The sequence below is a fragment of the Triticum aestivum genome, chromosome 4A (assembly GCF_018294505.1).
Source record: "Triticum aestivum cultivar Chinese Spring chromosome 4A, IWGSC CS RefSeq v2.1, whole genome shotgun sequence".
Classification (NCBI taxonomy): domain Eukaryota; kingdom Viridiplantae; phylum Streptophyta; class Magnoliopsida; order Poales; family Poaceae; genus Triticum; species Triticum aestivum.
In genome coordinates, this window is record NC_057803.1 from 486953947 (window position 1) to 486968329 (window position 14383).

The following is a 14383-nucleotide window of genomic DNA, read 5'->3' on the forward strand; positions in this document are numbered from 1 at the left end:
GACGCCGAAGGCGGCCGCGCCGTTGCCGTTGGCGACGGGGGGCGGCGCCGCGGCGTAGTAGGCGGAGCTGGCGTTGCCGGGGTTGGGCGCGGCGTTGGCCGGGTAGCCCATGGCGGGGCCGGGAGGCGGCGGGGCCTTGGCGTTGGGGCGGTCGCCGTCGGGCGGGTGCGCCGCTGAGGAGGAAGAGGACGCCGGGTGCATGGCGCCGGCGGTGGGGTTTTTGCTTGCTTGCTTGATGGGGGAGGGAGGCGACGATGGAGATTTGGGATCTGGAGGAGGACAGGAGCAGCCGAGCAGGAGGATGGAGTCGGTCGGTAGAAACGGCGGTGGAGGGGGAGGGCAGCGCGTCGTGGGTTGGCGTAAATGCAGATGCGCCGTGTTTTTTGCCCCTTTTTCTCGGCGTTGGTTATAGTGGATGGAGTATCAACTTCGATTCTCCACGCCGCGCGTCAGATCGTCGCCGCGTTGGTACTATTGGTAAAATCATCGCGTATATATAGGGTGTTGTGGAGCATTGCACGTCGCCACGAGACTCGTAATTCAAGTCTACCTCTCAGCTTTTGGAATCTTTTCTTTTGACCGACAGGAACCGGAACCAGGTCTGGCGTTTCAACGTCGCCGTGGACGCGAGGCGATGTTTCCCAGGTGGCAATGGACGAGGCATGCAAATTGCAAAAGATTAAAAAAGAAAGTGGTAATGGAGGAGGAGTGCCCAGGTCTATACGGCCCTTGACGAAAATTCCGTCCGAATCTTCTATGCTGCTACAAAAAGTTCCGTGGAAAACAAAGAGAAGGACCCTCGACGCGACGGTGAAGACGTGACTCAGGCGAGAGTGGAAGGGACACGGTTCGCTTTGTCGAAAACGAGGCAGGAGCGGTGAAAGGGATGAGCGAGTGCCACTTTTCTTCCACCAGCTTCAACGCAACCCGCACCAACAGGAAAACGGAAGCCGCGTCCTGTGTTCTTTCCCTTCGCGCACAAGCAGAAATGAATGGCCTCTCATTCTCATTTCCACTATCTTTCTTTCTTCAAAAAGGATTCTCCTCTCCTTTTGTCATCCACCAGTCGGTTCAGTACAGCGATCTTAGGCCAACTCCACCGCGCCGCGCGATCCCAAACGGACGTCCGTTTTGTTCGGATTTGAAGTCGTGTTCGGACGTGTCCTGAGATGCGGTGGCCGTGCGACCAACGCGCGGCCGCATTCGTTTGCCCTATCCTATCCGTGTCTATTAAAAAAAACAACGTTTACAATGCCAAGTCCTAGTTCACGGCCCCAGTTCATCACGCCGGCAACAAAGCCAGCGGCCTACACGTCCATCGCCGGCATCGGTTGGCCGGCAACACAGCCAGCCTCCAAAATGAATAGTTGTCCTCGCCAACAACACAGCCAGCGGCCGGCAACACAGTCGGCCTCCAAAATGAATGTTTTCTCGCCGACACATTGCCAGCGGCCCAGCGGGCGAGCGACACCCATGCCAGCCTCCAAAAGAACGGCCACGTCGATCGAACGACCTAGTTCAGGCCTTCGGCGTCGAGCATCTCCTTCTGCTTGGCCTCGAACCAGGCCCCCGTCTTGTCGCTCATCTTCGACAAGTCCACGCTCATGATCGCAAAGGCCACCTCCTTCGCTTTGGTGGCGGCATTGGTGGCCTCGATGTCGAGCTGCCTCTGCCTGGCCTTGACGTTGTCGACCTAGATGTCGAGCTGTCTTTGCCGGGCGACCTCTTCCATGTCGAGCTGCCTTTGTCGGGCCACCTCCTCCATGTCGATCTTCCTCTTCTTGGCCGCCTCCTCCATCTCAAGCTTCTTTCTTTGAAGGTCTAGGTATTGCTTCATTTGCTCGTCCTTGCTTTGCCACTTCTTCTCGTCCCTCACATCCTTTTGAGACATCATGCCATGCAAAGTGTCATGCAATGCCATGGATGAGGCATCACGTATGTCATCAACCTTGGAGTTGGTCTTGCCCCTCGACCTCTTCGACGCCTCGCCATCTCCACCTCCGGCGAACTTGGTCGTCTTCAGTTCTCTCTCCCTTTGTAGTTCACGGTATTGTCCTTGAACTTAGGGCAATTGTTGATGAGCGTCCAACAATGTGTAAGAGTGAATGGCTTGTCATTGTGCCGGGCCTTGAATGCCTATAACACATGATCAACAAGAAGTGAACATGCAAACATATACAAGGCCGAAGTCTCATGGCCGTAGCAAGGAAAGGGCTAGGAAGAGGAGAGCATACCATGTCCCCAATGCCGAGACCACTCACGGGCCGTGCTTCAACGCTCTCAAATGCGGCTTGATACTTGTTGCACTCTTGTTGGATGAACAACCATCTCTTTTGAATCGAGCCGATGCCACAGTTGCTTGTAATTTGGTGGGGCTCGAACATCTTCCTTCCATGGAATGTTTTGTGGACTCTCGTCCAAAAAACAATGCCCTTTTATTGCGCACCTGTCCTCGGATCTTGGCTAATCTCCATACAAGCTTGGCAAATCAACTTGTCCTCATCTTGTGTGTATGAACACGTGCGAATGCTCTTCCTCTTCTTTTGTGCTTCCGCTCTTTGGGTCAGCTCGTCGATGAACAATGGCGCGCCACTAATGTCAACGTCATTGCCTTCTTCTTCTTCATCATCACCATCACCTTCGACATAGATGTCATCGTCTTCATGCCACGAGTCACCATGGTCGTAGTCTGCACGGTCGTCGGCCTCTTCATCGGGGACGTACTGGGCGCGGCCATCCTAACTTTGGGTCTCCTCGGGGTCGTAGGCACGTCTGTGCCCAGCCTCGAAGATCACGTTCTCCATGTACTGGTTGTAGAAGGGGTCGTCGACCGGTGCCGTTGCTGTTGGCATTCCGTCAAACAACACGCGGGGGGCCGGCATGGTGCCAGTGAACGGTACCCGTGCTTGCTTGCTTTGCATCTCGACGGCCGGCCGGCCGCCGCTGCTGGACCCAGGCATGACGTTGAGGTCGATGACGGCCGCGGGGCGCGGTGTGGACGGTGCGAACAAGCCAACGTCCGGCGACCCCGAGAGACGGGTGTGACCGTCGTGCCTTGGCGGAATAAAGCCGGGCGACATGGGCGTGGTCCGCGACGTCGGCGACTGACAGTGCGCAGGCCGGGCGACCGACGAGTCTGTGCTCGTCGGGCCGACGGCCGCTGTAGTGAAACCGGCCGGACGGCCCATGCTAAGCATGAGGAGGGCGTGCGCTTTGTTGACGATGTCCTCCTCCTCGCCGGCCGCGGCCTTGCGTCACGCGACCTCAATCGCTCGGCGGCGAACTTGGCCGCGGCGGCATTGCCCTTGACGACCGCTCTCCGGCTCCCCTTCTTCGCCGCTTCCGCGTCCAACCTGGCGATCTCCTCCGGCGTGCACTCCGACCATGGCTTCCTTGGCGCCTTGGCTGCCTTCTTCTTCACCTTTCCGGGCGGGTCGATGGCCAAGCCGCCGGAATTCGGTTGGGCGTCGGCCATGGAAGGGGGAGGGAGGGGGTGGCGAGAGGGATGTGGGAGGGTTTGCTGGAAATGGCGCCAAATGGGCGGAGGGTGCTTTGTGCCACCAACAGGCGGGCCAGGGGAGAACAAGCGCACGCGTCCCGCCCGTCCGCGCGCTGTCCGTTTCACCCCAAAACCGGTGCAAACTTGGGCCGGGGATGGGTCGAAAGCGGACACGAAACGGACAAAAGTCTGTTTGCTCCCGCGCGCTGGGTCGCCCAGTTTGTCCTTTTTACCCCAAACGGACGGGGACGAACAGGATAGGGTCGCGCGGTGGAGTTGGCCTTACCGCAATTCACAGCGAGATGATTCCGCGGCGACCGAGCCATCTCCAATGCAAACCTCTAAAAGAAACACTGTATTTATCCGCGAGCAGTAATACGGGAGACTGGATACATTTCAAACTAGATTTAAACAACCTAGACGACTTTCATACGAACCGGATGATTTTTTATTAAAACCGGGTCAAAATCATTACATTTTCTGACATTTTTCAACTAAACTATAGCGTACTAGGCATTTCGTAACATGGTATAAATGATCGCCGACCACGGCGGCGCCCGTTTCCCACGACATGTCTTCCCGATGTCAGGCAACCTCACCGGCCAGCCGTGAGCCCCGGGAAGTGAAGCTGTGGAAGGGGAAGAATAGTAGTGGCCTTCCTCAGATCCAAGCCTGCGACGTGATCCTCGTTCGCCTGCTCGCCGATGATTTGCCCCTTCTCGAGATGGCGCTTGTCGAGGAACGCCAATACATATGTAGTGTAGCTCCTTGCTTGCGAGTACTTTGGATGAGTACTCACTGTTGTTTTGCTCCCCTTTTTCCCCTTTCTATACCCGATTGCTGCGACCAGACGATGGAGCCCAGGAGCCAGACGCCACCGTCGACGACGACTACTACTACACTGAAGGTGCCTACTTCTACGTGCAGCCCGCTGATGACGACCATGAGTAGTTTAGGAGGATCCCAAGCAGGAGGCATGCGCCTCTTTCGATCTGTATCCCAGTTTAGGCTAGCCTTCTTAAGGCATTCTTGTTTAACTTGTGTCTGTACTCAGATATTGTTGCTTCCGCTGACTCGTCTATGATCGAGCTCTTGTATTCGAGCCCTCGAGGCCCCTGGCTTGTAATATGATGCTTGTATGACTTATTTTATTTGTAGAATTGTGTTGTGATATCTTCCCGTGAGTCCCTGATCTTGATCATATACGTTTGCGTGTATGATTAGTATACGATTGAATCGAGGGCGTCACAAGTTGGTATCAGAGCCGACTGCCTGTAGGAATCCCCCTTCCACACTCCTTGGCCGAAGTCGAGTCTAGACATTACAAATTTTTTTACTAACATGGTTGTGTGCCTTATGGGACCACGTCGCCATTGGGTGGTATTAGGATCTTTTACTCCTCGATCTTTACTCTGGGACTCTGAGCTCTCTTCTATTCGGGTTAAATGATTTTGCTAAAAGCAGAACTAACCTTAGGTTCTCGAAAGTACTTTCTCCCGGAGAGCCCCTCACTTCAGATGATCGCCTGCTGCACTAGAAGATTCCGAAGTTACTCTACGATGTTCTCTCGAGTCTTTGTGCCATCACATTTGCGATTTCCTTCCACCGCCAACCCTTATGAAAACTGCATACACTTGCCATTCATACAATCATTCCCCGTTGATCTTGTTATTACAAGATGTCCTGAAATACTCTCTGTTGTCCTGAGAATCCTTTGAGCTTACTGCCTTGCAGTTCTTTACCACATGAATACCCCTACAGATAATTCCTCACACTTATCGAGTATCCTTTCATCCACAACTGATTCCGGTATTTCACAAAAGTCTTCGAAATACCATTCGTTCTTCTAAAAATCCTTGACATCCTAATGCTCTTGAAATTCTTGCTTACTAGCATTATGGTTAATCTCATAAGTCTGGTAATCTTATTGGCATCCTTTGTCAATATCATTTTGAGTCCATTGATTCAATATGATGTGAATGCTCGCAATCCTCAATCATATCCTAGAATTCATCCTTTCGGCTCTGACGTCATTTTTAACATGAGTTGGATCTCGACCAATCAAATTGCCATCGATTGTACCCCTAAGCCTACTCAATTTATACATCCTTGATCAGAGTGTTTGCTTCTGATCCCTTGATTTGGAAATCATAATTCTTTTGCATTTGAGCGACGTGGGCCCGTAAGCCACACAACCATGTTAGTAAAACAGTTTTTGGACGACTAGACTCAACTTCGGCCAAGGAGTTGCAAAGGGGGCTTCCTACAGGCAATCGGCTCTGATGCCAACTTGTGACGCCCTCGATTTGACCATACACTAATCATACACGCAAATCTGTACGATCAAGATCAAGAACTCACGGGAAGATATCACAACACAACTCTAGACACAAATTAAAATAATACAAGCTTTATATTACAAGCCAGGGGCCTCGAGGGCTCGAATACATAATCTTGAAAACACAAGAGTCAGCAGAAGCAACAATATCTGAGTACAAACATAAGTTAGACAAGATTGCCTTAAGAAGGCTAGCACAAAAGCAACAACGATCGAAAAGGCAAGGCCTCCTGCCTGGGAGCCTCCTAACAACTCCAAGTCGTCAGCGGTCTTCACGTAGTAGTTGGCATCCTCCGGGTAGTAGTAGTCATCAGTGGCGTCGTCTGGCTCCTGGGATCCGTCATCTGGTCGCAACAATCGGGTATGAGGGGAAATAAGTAGCAAAGCAACCGTGAGTACTCATCCAAAGTACTCGCAAGACTTACATCAGATCTAAACTAAGTATGCATCTGTATCAAAGGAAATGGGTTGTATCTGTGGACTAAACTGCAGAATGCCAGAAGAGAAGGGGGAAAGCCTAGCCTATCGAAGACTAGCATCTTCTGGAAACCACCATCTTGCAGCAATAGGAGGGAATATAGTAGCATAAAGTAAAGTAGTAGTAGTGTTATCAGCCTCGGCCAGAGATCCTTTCTCGACTCCCTGCGAGAAAGCAATCCCAGAGCCATACTATCCAGTTATCATCGCAATCCAATTCTCATCACCATCCAGTTCTCATCACAAGTATTCAGTTCTAGTTGTATCGATCGGGATACAACTCCAAGTGTTCGTTACTGTAGGACAGGCTATCGATAGATGTTTTCTTCCCTGCAGGGGTGCACCAACTTACCCACCACGCTCGATTAACTCCGCTTGGACACACTTTCCTGGGTCATGCCCGGCCTCGGCCAAACAATACGCCGCAACCCGACCTAGGCTTAATAGAGAGGCCAGCATGCCGGACTAAACCTATGCCCCCAGGGGTCATGGGCCATCTCCCCAGGAACTCCTGCATGTTGCGAGGGCGGACAGTGAGCAGACCTAGCTACCTCCTTCAAAAAGGAAGGTGCTTACCAGTCCAACCCGGCGCGCGCCGCTCAGTCGCTGACGTCTATTAAGCTTCGGCTGATGCATACGACGCAGAACGCCCATACTATGCCCACGTGATGGTTAGTGCTATCAGGCCAGAGGCCCCTCGGATCAAATATACAAATCATAGTGGATTAGGAACGCGCGGTAATGAGCAGAGACTCACGATCGATGTGACCCCGTCGCCCCGTCTCGAGTACTTGCAGCAAGGGCTAAGAATGCCCGGCCACGCCTCGTTAGTATCTCGCGGGCACCTTCCAGGTCAACCCGACTCCACATCACTCGCTATTAAGCTCGCGCGGGCACCCCTCAGGGTCGACCCGTCTTTAGTAACATGGCTTAGTGTAAAGTCATAGTAACCATAGTAACTGTGTGTCTAACACCAAGGGGAAAACCCGAGGAATCACCCCCGGTGAATCCCACTCGATGTTATCATCACACGTAAGAGGATCCACCCTCGAGGTTCACACTTGAGGGGTTGCACGACAGAGCGGTAACGGAAGTGGTTAAGGAGGAAATCACCCTCGATGACCTCAACCGTATAGCTACACTACGAAGATCTTATCAGGAGTGATGTAAGAGGTTCCACCCTCGGCACTCGATGGTAACTCTGCAGAGTCGTACAACTAGGGGGGTGATGTGCGGTGTCGGAGCCTGGACGTCGATCACGTTGGTCGACTCATCGAACATAAAGCAGGGCAACTGGGACAAGGTGGGGTCACTGATGGATCACTAACCATCCTATACTAAGCAGTTTAGGATAAGCAGGTAAGGTATAAAAGCAGGTAACAACAACATGCTATGCATCAGAGTAGGATCATACAGAAAGCAGTAGCAGTTCTAATGCAAGCATGAGAGGGAAAGAAATGGGCGATATCAGAATGCTCAAGGGGGTTTGCTTGCCTGGTTGCTTTGGCAAGGAGAGGGGTCGTCGTCGACGTAGTCAATCACAAGGGCAGCATCGGTCTCGGGGTCTACCGGAAAGAAGAGGGGGAAGAAACAGTAAATATAATGCAAACATAGCACCACAAAGCATTACATGGCAATAAGATGTGCCGGGTGTGACCTAACGCGATAGGAGGTGATACCGACGAAGGGGGGAAACATCCGGGAAAGTATCCCCGGTGTTTCGCGTTTTCGGACAGATGAACCGGAGGGGGAAAGTTACATTTTCGCTATGCTAGGGATGCGTGGCGGATGAACGGGCTGCGTATCCGGATTCGTCTCGTCGTTCTGAGCAACTTTCATGTACAAAGTTTTTCCATTCGAGTTACGATTTATTTTATATTAAAATTTAAAAGATTTAAAACATTTTTAGGATTTATTTAATTGTTTTAAATCAACAATATCCAGAAAGTGTTTGCTGACGTCAGCAGTCAACAGGGGGTGTTGACTGGGTCGCTGACGTGTGGGTCCCCCTAGTCATTGACTTAGTTAACTAAAGAAGATTAGTTAATTTAATTAAAGTGATTAGGTTAATTAATTAGGCTTAATTAGATTAATTAACAAGATTAATTAAGTTAATTAATTAATTATTATAATTTACTTTTTTATTATTTTTTAAAAACGTTCTGGGGCAGAGCCCCACTTGTCATTGGCCCCTGGGGGCCGATGCGGGTTACCGGCATTGGGTGCGTGGGGCATCGCCCGAACAGCGAGCCGAGCAGGGCCGGCCCCGGACGCAGGCGCACGGCCAGGCGACCGAGCGAGGCCAGTCAGGCGGGGCCAGCGGCAGGGAGGCGACAGCGAGCCGCGGTGGAGGCGAGGCGGCACGGCAGTAGCGGGAGGCGGCGGCGAGCGCAGGCGGCACTAGCAGCGGCGGAAGGCAGGCGGGTGAGAGGGACAGAGCAGGCCAGCAGGGCGAGCGCCGCCACGGCACCGGCGACTGTGTAGGTGCGCGGGTGACAGCGGATGTGGTGCAGGGCGCCTAACACACGCCACAGGCAGTAGTGCGACGGTGAGCGCGAGCGCACGAATAGGGCGCGGGGTGACCGTCGCGAGCAGCGACAACCGGGATCACAGGGCGTGCACGGTGATGACAGGAACAAGGGGGGACAGGAGGGGTTCTCACCCCCGTTGTAGATGAATAGGGGGTCAGCGAGGCGCGGCGGAGCCGTCGAGGGAGAGGTGTGGAGGCGAGATCCAGCGGCGACGAGGTGGTGAAGGCGTCGGGGTCCGGTGACGGCGAGCAGCGACGCCGGGGCGGCGCCAGGTGGCAGCGGCTTCGGGCCGTCCCGACGAGGGAGGGCTTCAGGGAGGATGGGCAAGGTGACGGCGGGGTAGCGCCGGGCGGCATCGGTGAGGTGGCACCTGCGTGGTGGCGTCGAGGAAAGGGCGGCGGCGTCGTACGGGACAAGACGGGGAGGCGGGCACCGACGAGGTGGGCAGTCAGGCGAGGTGGCAGCGTGGCGAAGGGGTTCGGGGCCCTCTGCCCCGATCCAGACGGGGGGGAGAGAGGCGTGCGGGTGGAGCGAGTTGGGGAGTGGGGATCGGCAGGGGTTAGGGTTTGGCCTGGGGAGGCCATATAGGGGGCGGGGTGGGCCGCAGCTGGGCCAACCTGTGGCCTGCTGGGCCGAAGCCCAGGGGGCAGGGGTTTTTCTCTTTTTTTATGTAATTCCTTTTCTTTTCTTTTCTTTATTTCCTTTTCTATTTTATTTTATCGTTAGAGCATTTAGCCATTTTGTAAAAAGTTGATTTCCCACTAATATTACCAAATGATTATTTACAACAACTTGAACATTTTTTGTTTGCACGTTTGATAATTTTGAAACTTGACTTTAATTTAAATTTGAATTTGGACCGCATTCGAACCAACGCGAGTTTAACAACAGTAATCATGATGACATGGCATCATTAGCAGGGAATTACTGTAGCTTAATTATCCGGGCTTCACAATTCTCCTCCACTACAAGAAATCTTGTCCCGAGATTTAAGTGCGGAAGTAAAGAGTAACTTCGGGAGAACTGACCCTTATAGGGTTAATTATCTGGTTAATAATTCAGGGGATGTGGCAGGAGTATCTCTCGAGTTGAAACTTAAGAAAACATCGAGAGCAAAATATGAAGGTATAATAGGAAGTTACAACCGAATGGACAAACGATTGATACCTGAACAGAGTGTGAGAAATGGGTTCAGAGCATCGGGAATAGATCATCTCTCGGAAGGGGGCTCGTGACATTATATGAAGCCAAGTGTAAAGAATACTTCGGCATCAAGGTTGTACAGGAGAGTCAGGTTTCGATTCTGTGGAACTGTGAGTTATGGGCCCACCATGTGGGTTAAAAGAAGGAAAGGCGCTATTCATTTTGAACGGTCATGATAGCAAGGCATGTCAGAGGGTAGCCTGCCAGTTATGTCGGCAACAATCGTCGGTACCAAGGGCGAGGGACGAAGAGAACCATTCTCCTGCTCGTTGAACGAGGCGGACCAATAGGCAAAGTTCTCGTCCATGGTGGCTACCGGAAAGTCGTCCACAATAGTAACAGGGTCTTACTGACAGTTTGTACATCGAGGTGTTTACATAAGTAGGGAAATATTTCTGCTTATATCATATAGATCACTAGAAAGGTCAAACAAACCAATGGAAAGGAAAATGTGATCATCAGGTTTCAAGGGTATATCCTTCCCAAGGACAAGCAGAGCATGATATCCATGACAGGATAGAAGTATAGAACCATTTAGGTAAGGGGGAAGAAAATTCCTGACATTACCCATACAACGGTGTTTGGATAATTGATAAAGAAATTTAGTATCGTGCTTCAAATGTTCTCAAAGGAGATCGGATCACCACAGACATGCTTCGAGATAGCATTGACATGGTTTCAAGCAAAGGTCAGACTTTGGATACACCAAGGATCCATCGGAAACAACTTAGAAAATAAGTCATACAATTTTAGTAGGGAAAAGATAAGAGAGTGGCCGACTGGCTCAACTACAATCCATCGACATGCCAGAAAGGATGTATTTCCAAAATTATATGAACAAGTTTGTGTTGGGGAAGGCAAGAATGTTGTCGATGATAACATAAATCATCGAGGGGAAGGATTGTATTTCTCCTCATTATTTGATTGATATTCTGGAAAAGCTCAGAATGTTGATGATGACCACGACACATTTGTCGAGAGATTTCATGAAGATGTAATCGAGCGGCGATGACATCCAGTCAAAGGAATGATGAAGCGAAAGGTTATTGGAACCATGGGTACGGCACAAACTCGAAATTAAGCTTGCTGTTCAAGGCGAAATGATAAGATGAGGAAGATCGACATAAGCTTAGCTCATCGTCGGAAGTTGCTCCGGGCATAAGGACCGAGTAGCACAGTTAAAAAGTTGACATGAAAAAAAATATAGCCGTTCAGGCTAGGAATGATGCGATGGGGTATAAAGCTTCCCAGTATCAAGTACTAGGTGTAATGCCAGAAGGTAAATCGGAGTAGAGGTTGGACGGGGGAATGATTTGCAGAGGATAAGTAATTGTAACTTACCCAGTAAATGGGATCAAGGAGGAAATATGGTCGGGACCATAACTACAAGGGATCCAATTTATGATACCGGAAGAATATTCAAATGATTAAATATCCTTGCAAGAAGCTTTCATGATAAGTTCCACACCGTGTCCGTGGGCATGAACACAAAGGTTCAGGGTCGACTCCCACTTCTACAATGCATAACCTTTCATTTTACTTCTCGCTCTTGATGAAGCTGTAGTATTGAAATTTTATCGGACGAAAAGCCAGTAGAGTATAACTTGCATAACTTTCGAGTTCACACAGATTAGGGAAGGCATAGGTTCAACCCATCGGGGCATCTTAGGAACATATATCATAAATTTCGAGAATAAGTAACACAAGCTCGGTAGTAGAGCATGCTTGAGAAAGCGGAGGATACAATTTACCAAAAGCATTATGTATCCAAGGAAAGGCTCACAAGCTTATTGAATATGAAGAACGTTGTCGGATAAAATCCAAAAAAAGGGGGGTCTGGTGGTCCACAAGGGATCTAATGTGAGCATCAATATTCAACCAGAGGAAGAAAGAATGCAAGGAGATCATATTATAGAAACAACTGACTAACTCAAAGCTCAATTGCAAAGGAATTATGAATTCCAAGACAAGGGATCAGAAGCAATGCTCTGATTAGGGATGGATAGGTAGAATAGCCTGCTACGTCTTGAGCTTGCGTTGGTTTTCCCCGAAGAGGAAGGGATGATGCTACAGAGTAGCGTAAGTATTTCCCTCAGTTTTTGAGAACCAAGGTATCAATCCAATAGGAGCCCATGCTCAAGTCCCTCGTACCTGCACAAAGCGATAGCTACTCGCAACCAACGCGATTAGGGGTTGTCAATCCCTTCACGATCACTTACGAGAGTGAGATCTGATAGATATAATATTTTGGTATTTTTGGTATAAAGATGCAAAGTAAAAAGTAAAAGCAAAGTAAAAAGCAAAGCAAGATTAAAGTGATGGAGATTGATATGATGAGAATAGACCCGGGGGCCATAGGTTTCAGTAGTGGCTTCTCTCAAGAGCATAAGTATTCTACGATGGGTGAACAAATTACTGTTGAGCAATTGACAGAATTGAGCATAGTTATGAGAATATCTAGGCATGATCATGTATATAGGCATCACGTCCGTGACAAGTAGATCGAAACGATTCTGCGTCTACTACTATTACTCCACTCATCGACCGCTATCCAGCATGCATCTAGAGTATTAAGTTAAAAACAGAGTAACGCCTTAAGCAAGATGACATGATGTAGAGAGATAAATTCATGCAATATGAAATAAACCCCATCTTGTTATCCTCGATGGCAACGATACAATACGTGCCTTGCTGCCCCTTCTGTCACTGGGTAAGGACACCGCAAGATCGAACCCAAAGCTAAGCACTTCTCCCATGGCAAGAACTACCAATCAAGTTGGCCAAACCAAACAGATAATTCGAAGAGACTTGCAAAGATAACCAATCATACATAAAAGAATTCAGAGAAGATTCAAATATTATTCATAGATAGACTTGATCATAAACCCACAATTTATCGGTCTCAACAAACACACCGCAAAAAGAAGATTACATCGAATAGATCTCCACAAGAGAGGGGGAGAACTTTGTATTGAGATTCAAAGAGAGAGAAGAAGCCATCTAGCTACTAACTATGTACCCGAAGGTCAGAGGTAAACTACTCACACTTCATCGGAGAGGCTATGATGATGTAGAAGACCTCCGTGATGACTGCCCTCTTCCGGCGGAGCTCCGGAACAGGCCCCAAGATGGGATCTCGTGGGTACAGAAAGTTGCGGCGGTGGAATTAGGTTTTTGGCTCCGTATCTGATCGTTTGGGGGTACATAGGTATATATAGGAGGAAGGAGTACGTCGGTGGAGCTTCGAGGGGCCCACGAGGCAGGGGGCGCGCCCTAGGGGGGGCCCACCCTCGTGACCACCTCTTTTGTTCCTTGGAGCAGGGTCCAAGTCTCCTGGATCAAGTTCGGTGAGAAAATCACGTTCCCGAAGATTTTATTCCGTTTGGACTCCGTTTGATATTCTGTTTATCCAAAACACTGAAATAGGCAAAAAACAACAATTCTGGGTTGGGCCTCCGGTTAATAGGTTAGTCCCAAAAATAATATAAAAATGGAAAATAAAAGCCCAATATAGTCCAAAACAGTAGATAATATAGCATGGAGCAATCAAAAATTATAGATACGTTGGAGACGTATCATAGCCTTAGGGGGAAAATCAATGGCGACTTGATTGATCGAGATTCAACACATGTTAAAATGACGTCTGAGCCAGAAGGAAGAATTCTAGGATCTGATTGAGGACTGCGAGCATTCTCAACACATTGTATCAACGGACTCAAGATGATAATGACAAAGGCTGACAGTAAGATTACTAGACTTATGGTATTAACCATAATGCAAGCAAGCAAGAAATTCAAGAACAATAGGCTGTTGAGGATTTTCGCAAGAACGAATGGTATTACGAAGACTTCTGTGAAGTACAAGAATCAACTGAGGATGAGCGGATCATTGATAGGTGCACAAAGTTATCCGTAGGGGTATTCAGATGACAAGGAACTGGAATGCAGTAAGCTCAAAGGATTATCGGAACAAAGGAGAGCAGTTCAGGGCATCTAGTAATAACAAGATCAATGGGATAGAATGTAAGATTGGCAAGTGTGTGTAGTTATCCATAAGGATATTTCGGTGGTAGGAAATTGCAAAAGCGATGGGCACAAGTCCTCAAACGAACATCGAAGAGTATCTTCAAAGTCTTCTGATGAAGCAGGCGATCATATGGAATGAAGTGGCTCTCCGGGATGAAGTGGTTACGAGAACCTAATGTCAGAGTTAGAAAAATCGTTTAACCCGAATAGATGAGAAATCAGAGTCCCAAAGTATAGACGAGGAGTAAAAGATCCTAATACCACCCAAAGGCGATGTGGGCCCGTAAGCCACACAACCATGTTAGTAAAA

The 14383-nt window shown here is 49.5% G+C and overlaps 1 protein-coding gene across 1 annotated transcript in view; it reads right to left on the reverse strand.

Annotated features, from left to right (window-relative positions):
• Nucleotides 1-464, reverse strand: part of LOC123086519 (NDR1/HIN1-like protein 10) — a gene marked incomplete in the record, with an annotated part of 4231 nt that extends 3767 nt beyond the window's left edge. The window contains 1 exon segment of the mRNA XM_044508279.1: nucleotides 1-464. Within this exon segment, the coding sequence (XP_044364214.1) occupies nucleotides 1-201 (201 nt within the window).
• Nucleotides 465-14383: the final 13919 nt, after the last annotated feature.